The sequence below is a fragment of the Phasianus colchicus genome, chromosome 1 (assembly GCF_987193195.1).
Source record: "Phasianus colchicus chromosome 1, bPhaCol1.hap1.1, whole genome shotgun sequence".
Lineage (NCBI taxonomy): Eukaryota > Metazoa > Chordata > Aves > Galliformes > Phasianidae > Phasianus > Phasianus colchicus.
The window spans coordinates 133,072,343-133,096,187 of record NC_143436.1 but is presented as its reverse complement, the minus strand read 5'-3'; the positions used below and the strand labels follow the sequence as shown (position 1 = coordinate 133,096,187).

The 23,845-nt window shown below is 39.3% G+C and overlaps 1 protein-coding gene across 1 annotated transcript in view; it reads right to left on the bottom strand.

Moving 5' to 3' along the window:
* Positions 1 to 1,844: 1,844 nt before the first annotated feature.
* ATP10A (ATPase phospholipid transporting 10A (putative)) overlaps positions 1,845 to 23,845 on the bottom strand; it is a 109,662-nt gene continuing 87,661 nt past the window's right edge. The window contains exons 11-21 of the mRNA XM_031605269.2: positions 20,769 to 20,872; positions 20,460 to 20,586; positions 18,205 to 18,389; positions 16,558 to 16,879; positions 14,890 to 14,966; positions 11,212 to 11,337; positions 6,751 to 6,951; positions 4,671 to 4,751; positions 4,478 to 4,582; positions 3,960 to 4,147; positions 1,845 to 3,158 (exon numbers count right to left, since the gene is read on the bottom strand). Coding sequence (XP_031461129.1) covers positions 2,453 to 3,158; positions 3,960 to 4,147; positions 4,478 to 4,582; positions 4,671 to 4,751; positions 6,751 to 6,951; positions 11,212 to 11,337; positions 14,890 to 14,966; positions 16,558 to 16,879; positions 18,205 to 18,389; positions 20,460 to 20,586; positions 20,769 to 20,872 — 2,222 coding nt within the window. The 3' untranslated portion in view covers positions 1,845 to 2,452. The remainder of the gene's footprint in view (positions 3,159 to 3,959; positions 4,148 to 4,477; positions 4,583 to 4,670; positions 4,752 to 6,750; positions 6,952 to 11,211; positions 11,338 to 14,889; positions 14,967 to 16,557; positions 16,880 to 18,204; positions 18,390 to 20,459; positions 20,587 to 20,768; positions 20,873 to 23,845) is intronic.

The window sequence follows — 23,845 nt, the reverse complement described above, 5'->3', positions numbered from 1 at the left end:
TCACAAGGTTGGAAAGGACCTACAAGAGCATCTAGATCAACTGTCCTCACATCCTTGCAACAACAAGCCACTAAACCATATCTCATAGCTCCTCATGGGTGAGGGTAGCACCGCATGGTGGGGGTGGGCTGCTGGTTGGATTAGTTGATTAGATGAGAGGTCTTTTCCAACCTTAATGAGTCTATAATTCTATGATTTTATCTGTCACAAGGTATTGCTAGCAAAGAATTACATTCCTTTCAATGAGAGTATCTTCCAATAGGGTGCCCAGTGATACTCCAGCTCCTTCTGTTGTCTGCACCAGGCCATGAGGTAGAGGTAAATCAATGAAGTGGTTTGTGCCTGCATGGTCTATCCTGCAGCAGCTGCAGTTTGCTATCTGTAAGGTTTGCCTCAGGTTCACAACATACTGCCACATTTGGGCCAGGAGTAGTAGCTGAGCCCTCAAAATACATCTGGAACTTCCAACTGGCTGTGGGAGGCTGCAGAGAGCACAGCCTGCTCAAATAATAATCCCAAGCTCAGCCTCCATCCCTGTCACTTGCACGCTCTGATGAACCATGCTCTATTTATCTGGGCCATAAGCTCTGCAAGGCAGAGTGACAGGCACACGTGTGACACACATGGCACACTGCTGCTATCAGCCCAGGACAATTGTGACTGAAGGGTGCATTTAATGCCTGGCTACCTACCTGGCAGCCCACACCTGCTGTTCTGTGAGGCCCCATTTTACAGGCAAGGGAATGTTTCTAACCAGATAGCAAAACTGACACATTTCCCCTGTGACATCAAAAGATAATGCACCTCTACGTAGTGAATAATTTAGAATGGCAATTGCTGCATAGTTTTGTGTTAAATACAGCTAACTAACCTTGCAAAACATTACCTGTATGGTTGTCCCATCGGATGCACCATCAAGATACAGAAGGCTGGCAGAGCAAGCAGAGGTGTCTGCATGAGGAATCCTCTCACCCAGCTGAGACAGTACAAAAGGTTTCCCCACCTGAGCTGAGCTGTGCAGTTCCCCTTCCTAGACAACAAAGATCAAAAAGAGCTTTGAGGGCAGCACATCCCTGCCCTGCCAGCATGGAGCAGCAAGGTTGTATGCTGGCATCAGTGCCTATGTCTGCCCACCTTCACTGAGCTCACATCCTAAACTTTTCTGAGTCAGCCACGTGCTTATAACTCCTCACAGAAGGCACTGGCAACCCTGTGAGTCCCTCAGCATATCTACTCTATCCCTAATTAATTCCAGTTCCAAAATGTAGTTTAGCTACATGTTGATGTGTCACATTTGATCAGGGTAACATATTTACAGACTGATGGCTCTTAGATTGCTTTTGTGTCTTCCTTTCAAGAGATACTTCCCACTCTTTTATTATCAATTCTGTCTTTGGGGAAGAGGCCAATACGCCAACAGTGCTTCTGACACATGAGATCTGCTCAGGTACAATCTCAAAAGCAGTGCAGCTCCCTGCTTTTGATAATGGAGCTATCTGTCTTAGACTAGGCTCAGGCACCTTACCATGTCTGATCACCAAGGGCTTGACTGTACCTGGCTGGACCAGCAGCAAAGCTGTGAACAAAACCTTCCTCATGGGCTGCCCTTTAGCAAGCAGAACTGACTCCTGCAGCCAAAGCAGCCCCTCTGGTGCAGGGTCCCAATACAACAGATCCTTCCATGTTAAGCTCTGCGGCAGGCACTTCCTCTTTGCCACCCAATGGTTCCAATGCAAATAGAACTACCAGAAGTTGAACAGCCAGATACAAGGTCACAACCAACCAAATGCCAGGTACTGCAAGTGAGGGGCTGAGTTAGTGTTAACACCAGACTGAGACGTCACTTTACAATATGGATAGTCGTTTATTTATTGTTTTATCATGACACATAAAAATGCTACGGCTGCAATATCAAAATATGGTGTCACTTATAAAATACCAGTATTATTCATGCGGTGGTAAGATACTGTTAACATTTACAGAGACGTGTGCCATAATTCCACAGTCTTGCCAAATGTTTTGCCCCTATGACAAAACCCCGCGGCGAGCAGACAACGGATGGAATGCAGTGTGCTGTTATCATGGTTTTGCATCTTTGATTACTGAATGGCCTATAATGGTATCAATGATTGGTGCTGAATCGAATCCTTTTGGATATGTTAGATGGGTCCTTTATTTTTACAGTATGTGTCAGAATAAAAGAGAAGCATCTGAAAAATAAAGAGACGGCATTTCCTTACAAAATGAGATGAAAAAATAAAAAATCATATAAAAGGAACATTCAAGTGTTTCTTTTTATATTTAAAGCTCTTATTTCAATATATTGTATTTAAACATTCTTAAATAATCACTCTGTACCTTTGATTTTCTGTTTCATTTTTGGAAACAAATAGAGTAATCTTACTATAAATGTGTGCAAATAGAAAATATATAAATATATTTGAGGCCCATGTCATAAAAAGGTGGACTCAGAATTGTCACTTTTCCAATGGTCAGCTGGGGTCCCTTTCATTTTATCCTGGAAGTTATTTGAGCTCTGTTCTTTTAAGTCTTTGAAGTCCTCCTGCAAGGAAGAGCCAAGCACACACATACCGTCTTGTGTTTCATTTTGTAAACTACTTGATGACACCTGTAAAACAGTTCCAAAGCGGCTGAACAGTGGAGTTGATGTGATCCACTTCAACAAACTGAAGTCTGTTTGGTCGACTGCTGAGCTCCATGGGAAAGTTGCTCCCATGGGAGACAACTCCATCTCTGAAGTGCTGTGAGTAATTTCACGAAATCCCACAGACCTTTCCTGGCTATGTGCTGATGAGGGGAGACTGCTTTCTTCATAAAACAGAGCACTCTGAGGAGATGCAGACACATTCAGATCTGTTGCACGTTCTGCCTTTTTGTGCTCTTGGAAAAGTGACTCATTTGTTGGAGATGCTGGTGAAGGTGTGTTTTGGTTGTAAGGCTTAAAACCGTCACTGGCATTTGAGACAAGGTTTGGTGAGAAGCTGTTTGCAAAGGATTGTGTCTGATGTATTGGTCCTTTTTTGACATTCAACTTGGTCAGAAGCTGGGTGCGAATCTCTGGAGATAGTTTACTCAACTGGCGTCCAAGCTGAAGCTGCGTTGGGAATAGTGTTCCCTGAAGGGTTCTGCACAGAAATCTGCAAGAAGAGAATGTGCATATGAAAGGAACTGAAAGAGAGAACGTATTCAAGTTATTATCATGAGAATATATAAAAAAAATGTAAAACGAGATTTATGTGCCCTTCTTATATTTGACACAAGAAAGATGATTGATGAAAACTTCTGACTGCTGTGCTAATATGTGAATAATAACAAGCGGTGTAATAAAAATGGCTTTTAGCCAGTGATCCACTTTGTGATGGCATATGGTCTTTCATCTTTCCTGATGTGGACTTAAAGGCAAAGGGTAGATCAGTCGGTAGGGAAGGCTTCTTAAATCCATAAGCAGGCAAGTGAGTCCACATGGGCGCAATCTGGTCTAGTACCAGATCTGGAGGTTGGTGGCCCTGCATTTGGCAGGGGATTGAAGCTTGATGATTCTTGTGGTCCCTTCCAATTCAAGCCATTCTATGATTCTATGCTATGATAGTTCAGAATTCTGAACTATCAGAATTTCTGTATTGTGCATCAGGACAGGTTGAATCTGGAAGAATCATGAAAAACCTCACAGGATAGAAAATCTCTGCATGGCCAGGAGCTTCAATTTACAGCAGTCTACATGAGCAAACTGTTTACAATTATCCCCCTCCTGTGGTGTACAGCCAGGAGCTGTGGACTCTTCCTGTGGTCAGGAGTACAGAAAAGGTTAAACAACCTGACTTGATATAATGACCCACCGAAAAATGTTGTCTCTGTTGATAAGACAACGAGAGGATATATTTCTTGCCCTCGTAATCATATGTATGAAGTGCTTTCACATATGAGAAAAAATACAATACCTGGGCAGCAATGCAACTACTGGTGATATAATGCAAGTGAAGTAGAATATCGGGTCTCCCATCAGCCTTTCCATAGTCCAGTAGGGATTGGATGGAGGATGGCATACTGGGCAGGAAGCATTGTAAACCAGAGCCACAAAGAAAAATAAAAGGATACTGAAGATGCAAGATGACCAGTGGAGGAATGTCTAGAACAACAAAAGAAACAACAAAAGAGCAGTGATTCTTTCTTTTCTGAGAAAATGATTTTGAATCAACTGCTCTTAATTTCTGAAGCTAAATGCGTGTATGGCAAATAATTTAGAGCCTTGCATTTTCAAAGATTCATATTAGATACAAAACACTACAATGCTGTGCACAATTCACAGTTCAAAACTTTTTCATGTTTTCTTAAAACACTTGATAAAAATAGAATGTGCTGGGCAAACAAAATGAACATTTTGTGTTTTTGTAAGACTGCACTAAGAAAGAAATGAGGGTATGCCAGCAAGTTTCTGTGGAGACTGCGGGTACCTTACCCAAGTTTTGGTTTCAATAGCCAAATGTAGTATGATGGTGAAAAGCGCTGTTGTGGTGATGGGAGTTCCCCAGGAGAAAATATCCACCTCCGAATCATAGTAAGTCTGTAAAGAAGTAGACAGAACTTAGCCCCAACTGTTACCAGTTCTCTTCAAAATGCCTGAAATAGAATGTCTTAAACCAAACACTTACAAAATAAGGGATGAAGAAGCAAACAAGGCTTTGATACATAGCATCAATCATGTTCATCCAAAACATGTGTGGCTGATACTCCTGCGACACAAAAAAAAAAAAAGAAAAGGAAATCAGAGATGCTATTTGCTGGGCTAGGATTTTCAAATGGCTTGTGCCACTGCCTCCAACACTTTGGTGATCACCCTTGGGGATGAATTATGAAGTCTATCTGCAAGTCACTCCTTTCTGAGAGGAGAATCTTCTCCTTCATTTTTGTTTGCTATTGGAGGGTGTAATCTGAATCTGACATTCCAATACACACTCAGACCAGATGACATTTATGAAGGTGCCCAAATTTATGCACTATAGTTACACCAGTGATTTCAAGTGCTCTCTGAGGTGAAGGCATGTGAGTAAATGGGTTTTAAATCACGTGCAGCATGTGCACCCAAACGCGGAATGTATATTTGCAAGAGAGAAAAAAGAAAAAATGCATAGATGCTTAGAAAGGAAGATCCACAACAATGAACTTTAATGAAAGTTCATGTAGGAATGTATGCTATGTTACAAATACACATACAAAACATATGTATATATATAATTTATCTGTGTGTGGGTACAAAATTGCTTGCTAGAAACGATATTTAATCTAACATTTTGATTGTGGTGGTATGAATGATCATAAAAAAGACTGAGGTATAAGGAAAAATAATTTATAAATGGAAAAATATGTATTTATTTATTTGAGGATACAGACTCTGTCTCTAGCCACCAGGCCCATCTCGGGTCTTCCCCCTTTGAAGAATATCACAGCAACCTAAAAGCAAAAACTGAAAGATGCTTAGAAAGAATTCTAATATCCTTTCATCCACTGAAGAAACATGTGAATAAGGACTGGAACAGGTGGCTCAGTGCAACTGTGGAATTTCCAGTCTTGGAAATATTCAAAATTGGACTAGATAAAGCTCTGAGCAACTTCATGTGGCATTGAAGTTAGGCTAGTGTGGAGCAGGGGGCTGGACAAGATGATTTCCAGTGGTCTTTCCAATTTTGAAATTCTACAGGCATACAAGTGATCCTACTTGAAGCAGGACTTTTGACAGGTTTTTAAATTCCTTTTTAGGTATTCAGAGAAAACATTCACCAAATTTCAAACAAACTTAGAATAGTCCCTGTCTTGCTGATGGGAAATAATTGTACTGTGCACTGGAGACTTCTCTCTCCAGTTTGCCAGCTGAAGACAGGCAGACACAACTACCCAACAAACTTAAGTTGTGACTAGATTTCAAAGAAATGTAAAAAAAATGGAAAGCAGGAGCTGGGTGAAGAAGAGAATTTGCACTAAAGCGCTAAAATTCTTTCAACTTTGCAGCACAGTGTCTAGCAGTGTGTCAACAAGGACACTGAGAGGCAAAATGGTCACTGCCTCCCTCAGAGAGCAGAGTGTCAATACTTTTAAGGAAGGTTTTCTCCTTGAAAGCAACAAGTGGATGTGAATAGTTTTGCCAAGCAGAAAGATTTTCCCACACTGCAGCTGTAATTATTGGAAATTTGGTTTCAGTCCCTCCTGGAATTCCTTCTGTCTTCTTTGTGCAACTTAAGCAGACAGGGACAAGGTGCTTTCAACAAAGCTTTCTGAATCTGTTGTCTGCTGATGATGAAGGTTGATAGACTTCCCTCAGAGCCTATCAATCTCTGTGCTTACTTTTAAAACCATCTTTGTTTTTTGTCTGTTTGTAAAGGGCTCGGGCTTGAAGTTGTGAGTAAGAATGGTTGAAGTACTATACAAAATCTGCTTCAGTAGCTATTTGTGAGTCTAGATCATGAGGGAAGTGTTCAGCTCAGGCTGATTTGAAGTGCCCATCTTCCCACCTGATAAACATTTCAAAACATAGCTGTTCTTTTTTGTTGCTGCTGATGTTTTAGATGTACTTTTGCCATCTAGATACTTTGACTCAGTTGAGCAATAGCAAGCAATAGTAACAATGACTATCCAGATCTTTTTATCAGCCATGTGCTCACTTGGAGCCAGGTTGCTTTCCAGTTGAAATTGAAGGCATTTAAGAAAAAAAATAATACAAAAAGCAGAAGCTTTTACCTCCATATTCTGTCCGCTTTTATAAAGCTGAGGTACAGATAGTAACACTTCAGCTGGCACATCCTTATCCAGCACACCAGTAATCAGTTGTGGAAGAGAAGAGAAAAGCAAATTAAAGAAGATGAGATACCACTGGTCAACCATGGATGAGCCGGAGAACCCACAGTAGAACTGGTACCAGAAAAGAAGGGCCACAAACATCTGAAAGAGAACCAGCAATGCCGTAAATATGAGAGGAGAGACAGCATCATCATCCCATTCTGCAATCATTCTCATTCCAGTTCTGCAAGGACTTTTCCATGTACCCTAAACACGTGAGTTTTCTAGTGAAACCCAGACTTGAACTCACTGTTCCTCATGCCTGTACCACTTAACTAAGTTACGGTTTGGCAAATCTGGAAGTCTTTGTGCTGCTGGACCCTCAGATCTTATGAATCAGAACTTGAATTTTCAGTTCAAGTGAAATTCTGAAATGCAACTCAGTTAACCATAAAAAGCTCTCCGAACTGCAGCTGACATAGGTATTTGACTACTCATCACACAGCACTTACATTGCTGTCATAAGAATAAGCATTTCCATAATAACACCTTCTGGTTTAGAAGGCTCAGCTAGTCTTCAAAAGGTAAATGCAGAGTTTTTCCAACACCATTATGAGACTTCCAGAAGCAAGACAGATGAAACAACAGGGTCTAACAAAGTAGTTCTTAACTGTTCTGATCTTCGTGTTTTGAAATTCAGCAGATGAGCAGCACAGTGAAGACTTTTCTACCTTACTTACTCTTTATTTGAATGAAGGAATTGATTGCATATACACGAATGGGACTGTTCATGTAGCTTGGTTCTACTCACTTCTTCTACAATCCCTGCAACATGAAAAATCCTAAGGATTTTAGGGCTCAGGAGAGGTGTTGACCTCACCTGTGAAGGGAAGTTTGAGGTCTAGAAACAGGTGCATAGCTTCCTAGGGAAGGAAATAAATTCCAAGGCTTGGTCCTCCTAAAATTTCAATTTTAATTATTCTTTGTAAAGTGATTAACACTACAGAGAAGGCAACCTTGGCAACTGTCCCTCAGGGGTTTTCCTCATTTTAACCACAAAGAAGGGAAATGACATGACCTCTCATTTTCTCTTCTTTTTATATTTTGCTCTCCAACGCTTTCAGCTAACTGGAGTATGTTAACCCTTCTTCATCTTCAGGTATTTAAAGGAAAATAATAATTTATTCTATTTGAAATTCAAATGTGTAAGAAAAATACCCACAGCCTGCTTAGGCAGTGAAAACCACTGCAAGGAGAATAAGGATGTCTCATACAGGGAAACTGCCAGAAAATATGAGGCTTAATCCTGCTATACATAAATGTATATGGATGTGTATACAGAGAGATATACAGTATGTACATGTTCAGGCAATATGTGCATACTACACTGTAGTAGTTTGTATATCAGTAGCAACATGTCTCACAATCTGTGAGCCCATACCATAAACTAATTTGCTAGAAGTTAAGCAGTAGCGTAATATTAAGGATCAGCTCTAGAAGTGCTTCATATATTTCAGGAAAAATGTCTTCCTTTGCCTAAAACAGGACTGGGTTAACAGAGCTTTTGATCAGTTGGCTGGAAGATAGCAATTTCATTCACAATTGAATAGACTTCAAAATTTACTTCCGTTCCACATCCAAAAGACAACAAAACTTCCTGAGTCTTTTCACAAAATGGAATTGCAATAAATACATGGATTTAGAGACATTTCTCTTGCTTGCTTGAAATAAACATAATCCAGCTAATCCTGGACCTAAGAAATTTTCCTCTCCAGAGCCTTGCTAAATTTCCATCCTGGAAACAGTTTGGCTTTGACAAAAATGGGGAGTCTGATGAAAATACATTCAGATGAGTTTTCTCATGCCATCTCTAGCGTGGGTCTCAGCAGTGCTGTTAAAGAAAGCTGTACAAATAAGTGGCACTTCAGTAACCAGTGAATCAATTTCTCCCCCCTGAAATTTTATTTTGGATTAAACAAGTGTTTGATTTAAAACACAGCATTTCCTCATTTGTGTACATTACCCAACTGAAAAACAGTCAGAACAAATTAAATTTAATGAATTTTCAATGTAAAAATTGAGTTAGCTTTTCAACGAGAAAGGTTTCTTTTTTTTTTTTTTCTCCAGATGAGTCTCTTAGAATTTGGCCCCAAGTGGAAGACTTCAGTGAATACAATGCACATGAAAAAATGTCCAGTGCTCTCTTGCAGAGGTAATGCATTAAGGAGAACAAGCAGTGCATGCTTGTGCAGTAGAAGTTTGTTTATATAAAGTCCCTTTGTATCACGCTTGGTTATTTCCAGTCATGCTATGTTTTAGTTTATATTTTATTTGTATTTTTATTCTCTCTTCCAAGCCAAACATCTTCTTGGATAAGTCATCTGAGTTTCCAAATGGCTTTTGCAGCAATTTGGAATTTAAACTTTGAGTTAGGTTCTACGAGAAAATGGAAAGTTTCAGAATACATGCAACTGGGAAAAATAACACTTGAGTGAGTAAAACCTTGCAGAACATTTGCAGTGTAGATATCTTTCTCTCCACTGAGAATCATCCAGAATTTTCTTCTAGTAGAAAGATCAGGTGCTCCTATCTTTCATTTTTGAATAATCTTACCTTACGGGCAGGCACAGTGTCAGACATATTCATGTCTGTATGCTGGATATCCCACTACAGTTTAGAGACAGCAGAAACAAGAATTGCTCAGAAAACTCTGAAGGCTGCCAAGGCAGAGCCAACACAAAGGGATATTCTTCAGTTATATGCTAACCCTGAGGCAGCAGCTTTTGAAAATGTCTTACTAAAAATGGCATGAGAAATAATACTTGTAATCGAGGGAAGTTGTACCAAAGGAAATGGAAGATTTTATAAGGGCTGAACAAAAATGTAGATATATAAACAACATCTCTGACTGCTGATTGCTGGGATGTCTTACATGTATTCTTCTTCTTCTTCTTCTTCTTATTTTCTAATTTTAATATGAGATTGCTCTGAAATACACTTCCTGGAAGTGGGAGGTTTGATACTGTTAAGCCAAAGGGTATCTTGGAAATGTTCAGTGCTGGAGTTGGAGTGCAGATGTTCAGCATCATCCAGGACCAAGCTGTAGTACTCACACATTTGAAAACCAGCACATATTTCATTGCTGTGTTTCAACAGGTGAACCTCCACTGACTGCAACATGATTTAAATCTACTTGCTATTCCAGGCTCAGGCAGCAATTCAGACTTTCCAAGCCTCTTTTGTTTTTTTTTTTTGCATGTAGTTTCTGATCAGACCACAGACAGCATTTTATCATGCTCCTGTTAGCACAAAGCTGGTTTATTAATGCTTTTGTTCTCCTAAATATTCCAAGAATATTTAAAATTTTCAGCACATAATGGTCTTTTCCTGAGAAGATGACTATTTTCAGGTTGAGATCAGACAGAGATTAGCCAGACGAAGAGGAATTTACATAAAAACTTACCACTGATTGAAAAATTGAGACTGGAATTTGGAATGCAACTTTTACGAAACGGAGAGCTACATTTTTTCTTAGTAACATTTGGATAGTGAGGATGAAATCCATTCTCCCACTCATGGTTCACATATTATCCTCTGGAGTAAGCAGAGGTCTGAGAGCTCTGGCTCTCTTCTTTTTCCCACTTCTTCATATCCCTGGCTCCCAGGGTGATTTGTAGGTGTTGAAAGTGAGGAGATCAATGTGCCAGCCAGCCGCTCCCACACAGCTGATGGAATTCTTGCTTGTCTCGTTAGGCAGTTTTCAATCAATCACCTTTGTACTCTGAGATCAATGCAAAGACACTTTGTTAGAGCCAGGCAGTCGAGCTGCTATGGCTCAGTGCCCAGGACTGGACTAACTCCTCTTTCAGACGCCAGGGAGGAAACACAGACCCTTAGTCTGTTCTTCACCACGGTGTGCTTCCTTTCTAATGAATTCTTTCAGTTAGCTGGGAATAAGATAGATCAATGAAAAATCTTCCAGATCTTGGCATCTGAGACACACAGAGGTCTTGAATTATCTCAAGTCACCAGGGAAATTGTACAATGATTCATAAGCAATTACAAGATGGAGTCAGGAAGAGAATACACACCCAACTGCTACTTTGGACCAATGCTGGATGACCTTGGCATTAAAGACTCCCGTGTCTAGCCAGCTAAATTCTGTGAAACTGCTCTATAAATGAAACTTTTCTTAAGCAGTGCTTGTTATTTCTGTTACCTAATTTGCACATTCAGCAACACACTATAGCTGTTATGGAGTGAGTCCTGTATTTTTGCAAATGGCAGCCAGCTGTCTTTCAACTCTGCAAGTTTTTTTGCAGCTTATTTATAAGCTGTTTGAAGGCTGACCTAATGCTCACTTAGCACAGAATAAACCCTGGAAACATATGTTGCTACAAAGCTGCCAAGTTAAACACTTACTGCATTTTTGTAAAAGAAATACAGCACCATGTTGGCAAGTCGGGAATAACACCAGTGACCATGAACAAGCAAGAGCTTCTCTAAATGTCGGAACCTCGGGATTGCAAAGTCGCTTGCCATCACCGCCTGTAATGAGAGAAAAGTTGAAACCATTATTGTAAGATGTCACTTTCAACCCCAGCAGTGAATCTAGTCATCTTCTCAGCTTATAAAGTCACTGGAGGTTGTGGTGATGAGGAATCAAACTCATTATAGCGCACAGAAAATGCAACCTTGGAATTCACATAAGAAAACCCGGTGGCTTTGCAGAACTTGCCAGAAGACCTGGTCCTTGTCCAGTGCAGATGATGGTCTACACTCCAGGTTGTGACAAGCAGAAGGAAAGCAAGAGGTGGCAGAATGGCTGGCAAGTAGTTGCATGAGCCTGAGGGCTCAGAGTCACACATGTGTGAACATCTCGGTTGCTGTAATGTCTTTCTCTGTAAAACCAAAGGGTTACGTATGGGGCAAGATGAACTGCCAGTGAATGAAACAGAAAAGCACAATTAAGAGCTTGCATCACAGTTACTGGACTTTAAAAGACAAAACAATAAAAATACTGGTTTCAAAGAACATTTCAAATCCTGGCTTATAAAGCTTACTCAGCAGTCCTGAGACACCCGTATTTTGAGGGATTTTTTAAATCATGTGCTAAAACTCTCCATGAATAATCATGTTAGATGAGACTCCCCTGGGGTTGTGCAGACTGCCAAATCAAATTGACAACATGAGACAAGTGGATGCACTTTCTCTCTACTTCCGAATGACTAAAATTCAAGGCACTGTACGTCTAGATGACACCATCCTGTAAGTGATGGTTATCACAGACATTTCATGATCTTCCATATCCTAGGATCACATTAAGATTTCATGTAATACTACCTTACATTTCATTTTTATTTTTTAATTTTGATATCAGCTACTTTTCAGCAAAAGCATGAGGAAAGGTGAAAATCTCCAGAGGATCAAGTCTTCCTCATACTCTCTAGAGGCCATGTGTTCGAATGAGACATCTTTCCTTTTAATTTTTCCCACTTCCTTTTCTTGGTAAACCATCAGAAGGAATCATTCTTCCCAAATAAGTGTGCTTTTAGAAGCTATTCAAATAAACTCTGAAACACTATGGAATGCAGTGTAATTTTAAGCAACAGATTTATATAAACATTTTTCAAATGTTGACCCATCCATCCTGGGATTTCTCAGGGACTGAGATACAGTTGTCACAACCTCACAGCACACATCAGTCTGATTTGTCTTGCATATATGTTGTTCTTCATGATTTGAAGATCTGCTTCCTTATCCTCTGCCCAATCTCAGCCTGTTCCAATGTTCAAGCAAAACGGTTAGCTTCTTTGCAGCTCTGTTTCTATGCTATTACTTCACAACACACTGTGGGAAATGTATAGTTTTTTAAAATTCCATTTTGATTAGAATGAAGAACATGGGAAGACAGTGTTATCCAACTGCATCTGCATGTTTATTTCACTTCAAAATATCGTCTCAATTTTTGCTTTTTAATATTTTCTTCCAGCTTTTTCAACGGAAAAAATGATTCATGCTCCACACACTTCCATAGAATTTGGAAAGAAAATAACTCAGAGTGTATTGCTGTTTCAGACATCCAAACCCTCAGAGCCTTTTGAGTATCTGCATGCATAAGACTCTGACAGCTGTTTATAGTAAAAAGGCCTGCATGGTTCTTTGGACCTTGGAGCAAAGAAAGAGATCTACTAATATTTTCCACTCCACTGAACTTTCATTTAGAAAAACACAGACAGTTTAATGGGTTAATGAGCAAATAACTTTCAGACTTAAATACACCACAAAAAAAAAGAAAAGAAAGGAGGGCATTTGAGGACTTCTCATTGTCAGTGCTCAGCTGAAAGTAGCACAGTGGCGCGAGGAATTAAAAAATGCATGCTACATATGTCTACATTAGGAAAAAAATGGATCTGAATTAATACAAAGATTCTAAGAGCTGATAAGCTGATAAGAGTCGATAAGACTCAAGGAGCCTGGGCAGACCCTTTTTGAATTGGTGGGCTTGGAGAAGACTCCACATTCTCCTCTGGGTTTCCTGGACTGCCTGCCAAATGATGGTGCAAAAGCTATGCAAAACTCTTGAGGCTCTGTTATGTAGCAATTAATATATTTAGCTTAGTTATTAGCTTAGTTCAAGGCTTCTTTTTCTCCTGCCCTCTCCATCCACCACAGTCAGATTCAGAGGGCTGAGATGCCATGTGCACTGTAAGTATCAGAATATTGTGGTAGCTTCTTCCAGTCTAAGTTACAGCTGTGCTGTAGGAGAAGCATTTTTTAAGAAATTTGAAGCTTGAAATCTTTCTCTTTGAATAGCACTGATGGACATCCACTTGCACTGGAGATGACTTTGACTAAACTTCATGGATGATTAAAAAGAGAAAGTAAGAGCTCTACTAGGTCAGGCTGAAGCCCATCATATTCCCTGGTATTCAGTCTTTAACAGTGGCCAAGAGACAGTGCCTTTGGAAGAGTGTATGACTGGAGAAACACCTGGCTTTTCTCTAGACTACTGTCCTAGCTTCTAGAGATTTTTATGCCGGAAAACACACAAATTTGCCATCTAAGTTCAAAGCTCAGTTAGATTTTTATTTCTTAAGTTTGTGTTTTTAACACAGTTAAACCACAGTACTCATGAAATTACCTGGAATAAAAAAACTATCACTACTTCTTTGCTCCACCATGGGGCACAGAACCACCTGCTGGTAACTAAGTTAAGGAGTATGTTTATCTGCCCAGGTCCTAAGGACGAAAACAATTCCCATTCTGCTTGAAGAGCTCTTAGTTTGTGAAAATGAGGTATCTTCCTCATTCTGTGTGCCTTACTTCCATTTTTGGTGTTAGCATAGCAAGTGAGCTACATTAACATTAGGAGACAGACAATAGATAATACAGTAGGTAAATAAGCTTCCTCTCTTCTGGGGACAGGAGAAGTGCCTCTTACACAGTAGGAAATGCAGTAATGACAGCTGAAGACATCCAAAAGACTGCAGGGCAAGACCCTTTACTGTGCCATTCCCTGTGGCAGGAAATGGGAAAAAAAAAACCACAACACTTGGTGCTGTAGGGAACAGTGGTTCTGCAAAGGGCCACAATTTTCTATTTCTTCACTGTTCTGCTGTCTGGATAAGGCTAAGTAAAAAGATGTGTGGGTGTACTGGCAAAAAGATAACACTACACTATACAAACAAACTGCTTCAGCTGGATGCAGTTATTCCACAGGAGGAGTATAACCAAGCAGTACAAGAGAGAATAACAGCAGAATAAGGCGACTCTTATTTCATGTCTAACTAACACATTGCTGAGCTTTATTCCCTCCTTGAAACCAATATTTATTAAATGATTTCTTAAAATACATTGCTTAGAGGGACTGATAAGCTGAACTTTCTGAGAACATGTAAGCTCAGCACAGATCTGAGAACAAATACAAGCTCAAACTCAAGCTGAAAGCATCCCTATGAAGCACAACTGGCACTCAGCACAACTTGCAGGTTCTCCTTTATTTGTGCTGGCTATCCAAAGGCAGCTTTGTCAAGCTAGCATATGGGAAGTGCCTATTTCACTCTTTGCACATGCTTTTCAGTGAACGAGCAACATTACCTGCATGCCTTCTTGACCGGAGATCCCCACACCAACATCTGCAACTTGGATCATACTGACATCATTAGCACCATCACCTGAAGATGACAAGATACAGTTTTGTTTGTCACAAGTAGACCAGGAAACAGCAAAGCAAATGAAAACTAGTTATAACTATGTGTTGGCTGAGTATAGAAAGGGATATGTGGGATTAAAAGAAAAGCCAGCTTTGGAACCTAAGGTTCAAAGCTTGGCAAAGCTGCTGAGACATTCTTTTCACTAAAACATAAAATAACAGCCCTGAACTGAACAAATATGAAAATACTCCAAGAATGAGCTTCTTAGTGCTCCTGCTTCCTTATAACTGTCTGCAGTAAGGTACGATTAAGAATGAAACATGCAGTGAAGACGCCCATCTAGCAAAAACACAGCAATACTAAAAAGTGGATGAATTCTTAACTTGGATTGCCTAGTCTGACATCACTAATATAGCACTGCAGGCAGATTTATCTGCATGGGTTACAGAGTCACCATCTCTTGCTCTTTTTCTAATCATCACACCACAAGGTGACAAAACTGATGTCTCTGTTACTCTTCGAAACAAACTCAGCTTAGCTCATGTTGGTTAAAAGGGAAGATGGAACAACTAGTTTTTTAAACCAGAGCAAGAGCTTGGATTCAATGCACAGGTTCAGGTTGCTTAGAAAGACTGAAAACACAAGCTACTCATTCTTCACTATTGTTTGTAATCTTTCTGGATAATTCAAGTTAACCTGTTAGATATTTTTGACAACATACAAAAATGATGATGCCTACTGTCAGTCAGCCAAAGACATAAAATAAGCATGAGAAAGGAATACTTGTGATAAATGTAATGGGCATGGGGATTCTTAAAATCAGCATACATTTTTTGCTGTAGATGTCATAGGTGTCTGGCAGTTATCACGTAGCCTGGATTTCTCACAGGTAGGTCCAACCCATGTGGTTATGTTATGATTGACTAAGATAGGTGGATGAAATGTAAAAAGTGTTTTGTGATAAAAGATGTTACAATGTGTCTTCTTGTGTAACCTGAGCCTAAACTCGAGATAGGGAAAGAAAAGCTGATTGATTTTTCTTACATAAAAATTATGGAAACATGAAAGAAGCTGCCAGATTTAAACCAGGATGCATGACAAAATCTGCCCTTCACCAACTGAATGACTAGCTCTTAAGTAGTGTAAAAGTTGGCACGATGCCAGTCGTAAATTCATTTTCTATACAGATGGCCAATTCATCTCCTACGCTGTATTGCTTACTTGTGATGAAAAATGCAGACCTTTGAGCTTAATCATGGCTGAGTGAAACAACAATGAGCACACTTTCGTTCTGTGTAATACACTGATTGCAAAATGGTGTTCCGCACAGTATCAGCTAACTCAGTTCTTCACAGCAGTGTTTGGACATGCCAAAACCTCAAGGCATACTGTAGTATCACCAGCACCTAACTTCTGTAGGATGAAATCCTAAATGCTATTCCAAAAGTTCTGTTCTAGCTTTGAATAAATATGTTAAAGCTGTTTGAAACATTTTCAGACACAACTAGAACGTATATGAGTTGTATGGCAGCTGGAAGGATACCATTGCAAGTCAAAAACCCAAGATTCTCAGTAAACATCAAAGCGAGTTAGTTTAAAATGAGATATTTACCTATTGCCAAGGTCATTGCTTTGAGTTTATCTCTGACCAGTTTCACTACCATGCTCTTTTGGAGTGGAGTAGAGCGACAACACAGAACTGAACGGCACCGTTTGGCTAGTGCAAGAAATTTATCTTCTAATGTAGGTTCCAGGGCATAAGCTAGAGTCCTTCCATCAATCACTAGGCCCAAGCTGGAAAGCACAGGGGAAGAGGGTGGATAGAGAGGGGTGAACCCAACAGTCATGTTTCCAGTAGCTTCGTCTATTGTGTTGTTTGAAAATTTAGATTCTATGCATTGCAGACACTGCTCCAGCAAGATAGCACATGTCTCCTGAAAAAAATTCAAAACAAACATGTATGAGAAAAAAGAACATGTGTTCAAAAATTGGTGTTCTTTGTATATTTAGGCATAAGGAATATGGAGGTGTTATATTTGCTGCACCATAAAAGTTTTAATTTCTAATATTCTCTATTCGCTCTAAACACATTTTTTTTTTTTTTGTGGAAGACATGACAGCAATGAAGGCATGAAAGACTTAAAACCTAATTCCTCTTTAACATGCAATATTGTATGCTAAACGAATTTCTTTTAGCTCCTTCTCAGAATAACAGCGTTGGAGAATGATATAATGATCAGTATCAGTACCAAGTTGAGCATGGTGATGAGCACCATGTATACGCCTACAACACTTATCAAGTAGTTATGCATTATTAAAGGCCAATTAAAGGTTATTTAAGCCGAATTTTCTGTCCTAGGCATACTCAACTAGAAGATGTTACTGAGAATATATGAACTTTTAAAATGAAATGCTACTGGTTGTACAGCAAAGAATGACAAAAAACAAAAGATCATTGAAAGTCAGTTTACCAGTTCAGTTGATACACTCAAGAAGGGGAAATGCTGTTATCTTTTCTTCCTTTTCGAAAAGAATTGGAGCTGGATACTTCTGACCTACCTCTCCTCTGCTGATCTGAAGTCCAATTTTATCACCCCATTAAAGGACTACAGCACTATCGGTCTGGTTCCTTGCATGTTAAATCATATCAGTAAACTCTTTGTGACTGTCTGCTTGCGACAAGTTGAGCACAGGAAAGATCAGTAATTCAGAAGAATTAGAAAAGATCTGTTAGGAAGCAAGTCATTACTGTAGGTGTGGTTTTCTGGCTTTTGAGTGCTAGCACTGAAGTTTAAGTATTGTTTCTATTTCCAGAGAAAAAGCCATCTGAGAAAACATGAATGAGTTATCTAGATACTACATTTCAGTGTAAAGCACACATTTTCAATTCAATTGTTTTCTTCCTAACCAAATGTTCAATAACAGGTTGCTTTAGTGCCAATATGCAAAATGAGGGATGTTTTCAGAAAGCATACCAAATGCAGGCATTTATGTTGTTATGGCATGTTGGTGGACCCCAACACACACAGTTAAATGTCTTCAGTAAGTTTATGACACATGACATTATAACTTAGAAATGTAATTCACTGAAAAGTATTCAAAGATTTGTCCTACCTGAAAATTACGGTTGAAGCAGGAAAAGGAAAAGAAAAAAAAGAGGGAAAGGAAAAAGAAGCCATCAAACTCTTAATTGTACAAGTTGAAAACAAAGTAAAGCTATTTCACAAGTAGACTTCAGTATAGTATTGGATCTGCTTACTGGTGATTCAGCATTCAAAGTGATGATTTCCTCATCATGATCTAGTAGCTTGCAGGCATATGCAATATTAACAGCAGTTTCTTGCTTGTCTCCAGTAAGAACCCAAATCTGCAACCCAGCTTTGCGCAAGCTTGCAATGGTTTCTGGAACACCATCCTGTAAACGGTCTTCAATACCAGTGGCACCTAAGCACACGGTAAAAGCAAATTATTCCACATTCAGTAAACACTTACGGTTCACCTCAAACTGTAACCTTGGATTTTTCAAAAAATTACAGCCACTTTCACTGGGAAACAGCTAAATGAAACTAACAATGTATGCAGTATTCAGGCAGCTTTTAGGAGGCATCCAGAAAGAGGAATAGAAAACAGCTGGTGTAAACATTTGCATAGTCAACAACAAATTCAGAGTTCCAAACTTCAAAAGCAACCTGATGCCACTCTCACAGTAGTTCACAAAGCTGATGTACCTTTGCTTATTGTTTCTCTGCTCTACACCTTCAACCTTTCTTCTGAATGTTACTAGATAAGATATTACTGATTTAGTTCTAAAGGCTCTTGACTGCCTTTCCTCAACTAAAAGAGGATTGGTCATTACAGATTTCTCCCTTTCAGAGGGGAATGACAGCAGAACTTCAGCTTGGTAACCACACATTAGGCTTTAGACATAAACTACTTAGTGTCTCGTGGCTGCTCTTTGCTCTTGTAGAAAAACACTGGTTGCCCGATGAGATTTAGCAAGGAATAAATCATAAATCTATAATCCATAATATAGAAGGAAAATGTGGCTTTTTCATACTCCCAGTGAATCTTCCTACTTGTTTATAACAAACTGAGTATTTTTCCTATGCTTTCATAAATCAATAGAAGACAAGATTTTCAGATTGTAGTAAAAGCAGCTCAGGACCAATTTTAGTGCCAACATTGAGTTTTAGAGAGGCTTCAATGTGAGGATGTGTAAGCCCTGACAATCAGACAACCTGAAGATAACAAATACACAAATTACCTGAAACAACAGGAAAAGCAAAGCAAACTTCTGCCATCTCTTTATTACCATTATAATTGTTTGAAGAAAAGCACTTCGGCCATAGAAACCCACCTGCAGACTGAGCACTAGTTGTAGGTGAAGTGCAATGTCATGAAAACTTTTGAATTATAAAAGCTTTTATAATTCAAATAGTTCACAAGGGAAAAGACATTTCTTTTCCAGACTCACTTTTTTTATTCCCAGAACCTAAGAACTCTCTTATTTATCGCACAATTCAATTTCCATTTTTGTTTTTCAGAGCACAGCCAGAGCCAACAGGGACAACCATGGTGGGATCTTCCTGATTAATGTGGTCAGAATCAGTCACCTCAAGCTCCCCTTTAAGTCAGAGGAGAAAAACAGCCACTTTGAAGGCATGATTCATCTAATCCTAAAGGAGGTATCTAAGACAGATCAAATGAACTGAACTTTGCTTTTTTTCTCTCTCCACTAGTTATATAATGAGCCTTAGAGATCTACAGTAGACACAGCAGAAGTTCGGTAAGGTGGATCTCATCTCCCAGAGACAGGCAAGTTGGCAAACAGTGGAGGCTGTTACCTCCATCAGTGCTACGGCTGTCCCAGTTCCCCTGTCAGAGAAAGAAGTTGGATGCTTGGAGTAATAGTGGATACATATGTATTTTAGAATCTCAGCGCTCTCAACTGAGCAGAGAAACAGCATGACTTTGCACTTGGAATATATTTTACATACACTGATTTTAACTACACCATTATGAAATATTGCAGTCCCCTTCCACAGTGCACACAGGCCCTAAGTGTTGAACCTGACGTATATGCGTTGATGCCTCTCACAGAAGCAGTTTATGAGCTTTGCTTTATGAACACCTCTGGCACCCCTGGAATCGTGGAACTCCCTGGAATAGTAAAGAGGTTCCAAGCTACTGAAATTCTGCAGCCAAGATTGGCCAAGTCCTTCTCCTACTTAGAGCAGCAATTCTCATTTATGACACTGTGTCAAATACATCTCTTGCTTTACTCCAGCCATTTCACTAATGACAAAATGATTGCAGGAGCAAGGATAAAAAGGGTATGTTTGTTATGTTAATCATAATCCTATTCCTTTGTGGTGCTGCACATGACAATTATGACAAAGTCCAAAAGCATCTGATTTCTGTACTGTCCGAAAATATTTAAAGAATGGATTTCATAGCCAAGCTTTCAGAATTTTCAGCACTTTTTAATTTTATGCCCAGCTCTCATTTCATTACCTAGCAGATGCAAATTCTTCTCTATCTGCAGTGCTGACTGAAACAGAAGTTCTTCACGATTCTCAATAGAAGATTCTGCTTCCAGATGACTTTTTAACCAACAAGCATACTCCTCTTTGCTCAGAACCTGTTCAAAAGAGTATGTGAGGGCACAGTCAAAGTGATGCAGAAGCATTCATACTTTATTGAATAAGATGAAAAAAAAAAAAAAATGAAAAAAATCAGAAATCAAGAGCAATAAATTAAGACAGCCTTCAGTTATCTTTGCCAAGACTCTTAAAAGAAAATTAAGATCTTGCACTGACTTACTCGTTTTGCAATACAGAGGGTTCGCAGCCCATCTACAGCATACAGATTAAGGTAATTCTGGGTTTTGGTTTGGATTTTCTTTTGATGTTTGCCCCGAGGGTCACCTAGATATCAATAAAAAAGAAATTAGCGACTGAAAAATAACAGCAGCTGAACAGCCTCAGAAAATAAAAGTGTGTCTATAGTACTTACGTACCATCACTTTAAAACTGATACTTTTAAAGAGCTGTTGATATCTCCTGGGAAACTTTCAAGTAAAACATTCCATTTAGAAAAAAAAAAACACCCTATCTCATAGTTCCATCTTTTCTTTCTTCCCTCTTCAAAAGTCATTCTGAACACATGCTAGACAGACCTTCTTTTTTTTACTCAAATATTTGTTTGGCCCGAAGGCTTTGAGAAATCACGATAATCTTAACAACAAACAATAATGCCAGAAAGGGAAGCATGATTCAAATAGCCTACTGGCAAATCCTTCTGTACATCTCATCATGTGCAGAAAAAGTACACTTAGTTTTTCTCATGGGTTAGTATTCCAGGACAACCAGAAACTGTGCTCTGTTTTTGATATCTAAGTATATTAAGGTGCTACTGTTACTACTGTATGGACACGACTTTGTGGCCTGAGCGGCAAGAAGTTCTGGGTGTGACTTTGATTCACTCAGAACACATTTATGTTTACACAAACCTCACAATTAGCTTCTACCTTGAACGCACAACTTCCACCTAGTTTACTCTTCCCTTAACCCAGGTATGTCCAACCTGCGGCCCAGCAATGCGGCTGCGTCCTGCCCTGCACCATCATGGCGGTGGCTCTGCTCTGTGGAGAGGCCCAGGTGCTTAACGGTCTGACATGGAAGTGAGGAGGAAGCAAAGGCGTGTCATCAAATTCCTCTGTGTGAAAAGAACAGCACCCACTGACATTCATTAACACTTACTGAATGTTTATGGAGACCAAAGAGTGGAGGTGAGCACAATGAGACAGTGCTGGTGTGTGTCAGCAGTGGGGAAAGTGACAGTGGGTCAGCTCTGCTGGTGCGTATTTTTATGAGCGCAGAATGCATGCTCTTGTTCATTGCCAGTGAAAATGTATAGCTAATGGTGACGCCCGTGTTAAAAAGTAACGATCTGTAGAAAATAATTTGTCCTATCAAATAATGTTATTATGCTTTATCATTTGTAGTTTCCATGAAAATAAATAGGAGGCGTTACTTTTGAAGTGACCTTTGTGTATGCATCCCAAGACAATTCCTGCTCACTCAATGCGGCCAAGGCAAGTAAAAAAACCTTAAAATCATGTGTAAGAACTCAGAATTGAGATGGGATTCCACTCCTTCTCTTTCTTTAGCTGGAATTGGCTCAATGTACTCAATATTGTGATTTAAAAAAGGTTAATGAATATGGAACTAATACATTTTGTTCCACGTCATTACCTGAGATGAGGTCTTCAGGAGTTTATAAAATGTGATATATATATATATTTTAACATCTAGAATCAAAACTGATTCATGCACACTACGCTGTTGTAGTAACTTTTAATAACATAAACAGTAGTGTTACTACTCAGGAAAACTGGTATAGGTTTTTTAATGAAACCACTGATGAGAATGACTGCTACTCTGAGGCAAGTTTCCTATTTCCTGATATAATCCTTTTTTTATACCACTACCATAAGCAATTAATACAGGTATCTAAATGAGATGTCAGGAATATCCAATTCTTTATACTTTTCAGTACACATGTTCCCAGCATAATTCATACTCAATTTGATCTTGCTTTGTGTGACTAAGTACACACATACCTGTCTATACACATTTGTAGAGCAGTACAGAGTCTAATTAGGTATTTGGAGACTTTGGTACAAATGTTTAGAAGTACTGATACTGCAGGAAGCAAGGAGTTGGGCGTTTGGAACCCCAATATTCTGGTTTTGCACACTGTAGTCTGTGTAGCAATTTTCTCACCATTAGAGACTATCTGATCCTCTCTAGATCTGTAAAGTTGGGAGTGCACATACCCAGATTTCCCTGAAGGACTCTATAATGACTGTGGTATTTCATACATTCCTCACCCCTAAGTGGCAAATATTGTTGGGAACATCTAGTAGGTCTGTCCATCTATCTATTAATACTACCTGTGCTATCATTGCAGATTTTTTCAGATGTACAACACAGGTAAACTGCTGTGGAAGAACATCTCTATGAATACAGCTTGCAATTGGAAAGGTCTTCCTTACGCTGTGTAACTCTGACACACACCACATATTCCTGCAAAAGCTAGTTAAGCAGTTCACAACCAAACTCAGCTGCAACATACAGCTGAAATATGTGTGTACTGAACTGTGATCTAAGATTTTTATTTAACTTCTTTTCTATCTGTGCATAATATCTGAGTTGTCTGTATAATACATCTTTTTTTTTTTTTAAGGAAAAAGTGTTGCAGCACACCTTCTTGGGGGCTTCTACTAAGCCTTTTTTTTTTTTTTAAAGAACAAAATAAGCAAACACCATTCCTAAATTATAGTGATGCATCACTGCTCTACAGAGAAAAAATGTGTTTCTTGCATAGCTCACACGCAATTGTCTTATGGGAGTGGCTATTTCAGTCCCTCACTGATTTCAACTGGTGCAAACTGGAATAGCAAATTACATTTCTATCACTTTAAGGTTCAGTGGTATTAACCACTTCATATCTGTCTGAATATCACAGGCACTAATGCAGTGACCATAATGCCAAACACTTATACTACCTTCAGTGAACAAAGACAGTAATTCCCTACAAGTAGAAATGTGCACACTGGTTTCCATGTGAATTTTCAGTTCTAGTTTAAAGAACTGAATCTCCTTCCTCTGCCAGCACACCAATGAGAGGTAAAACTCCCTCTGGCTCTCCTCATATGCTTTATCAATCTCAACTGGAGATTCACCTTGAGATCAAAAGTTAAAAGAGGGGAAGGGCTCTCTTGCAAACAAATCCAGTGGTGGAATTCTTTTTAGTTGGGATGATGCAGTTTCTATGCTTAGCAGCATGACCACATACACTATGGAAGAAAAAACCAGAAAATAAGTCTTCTAAAG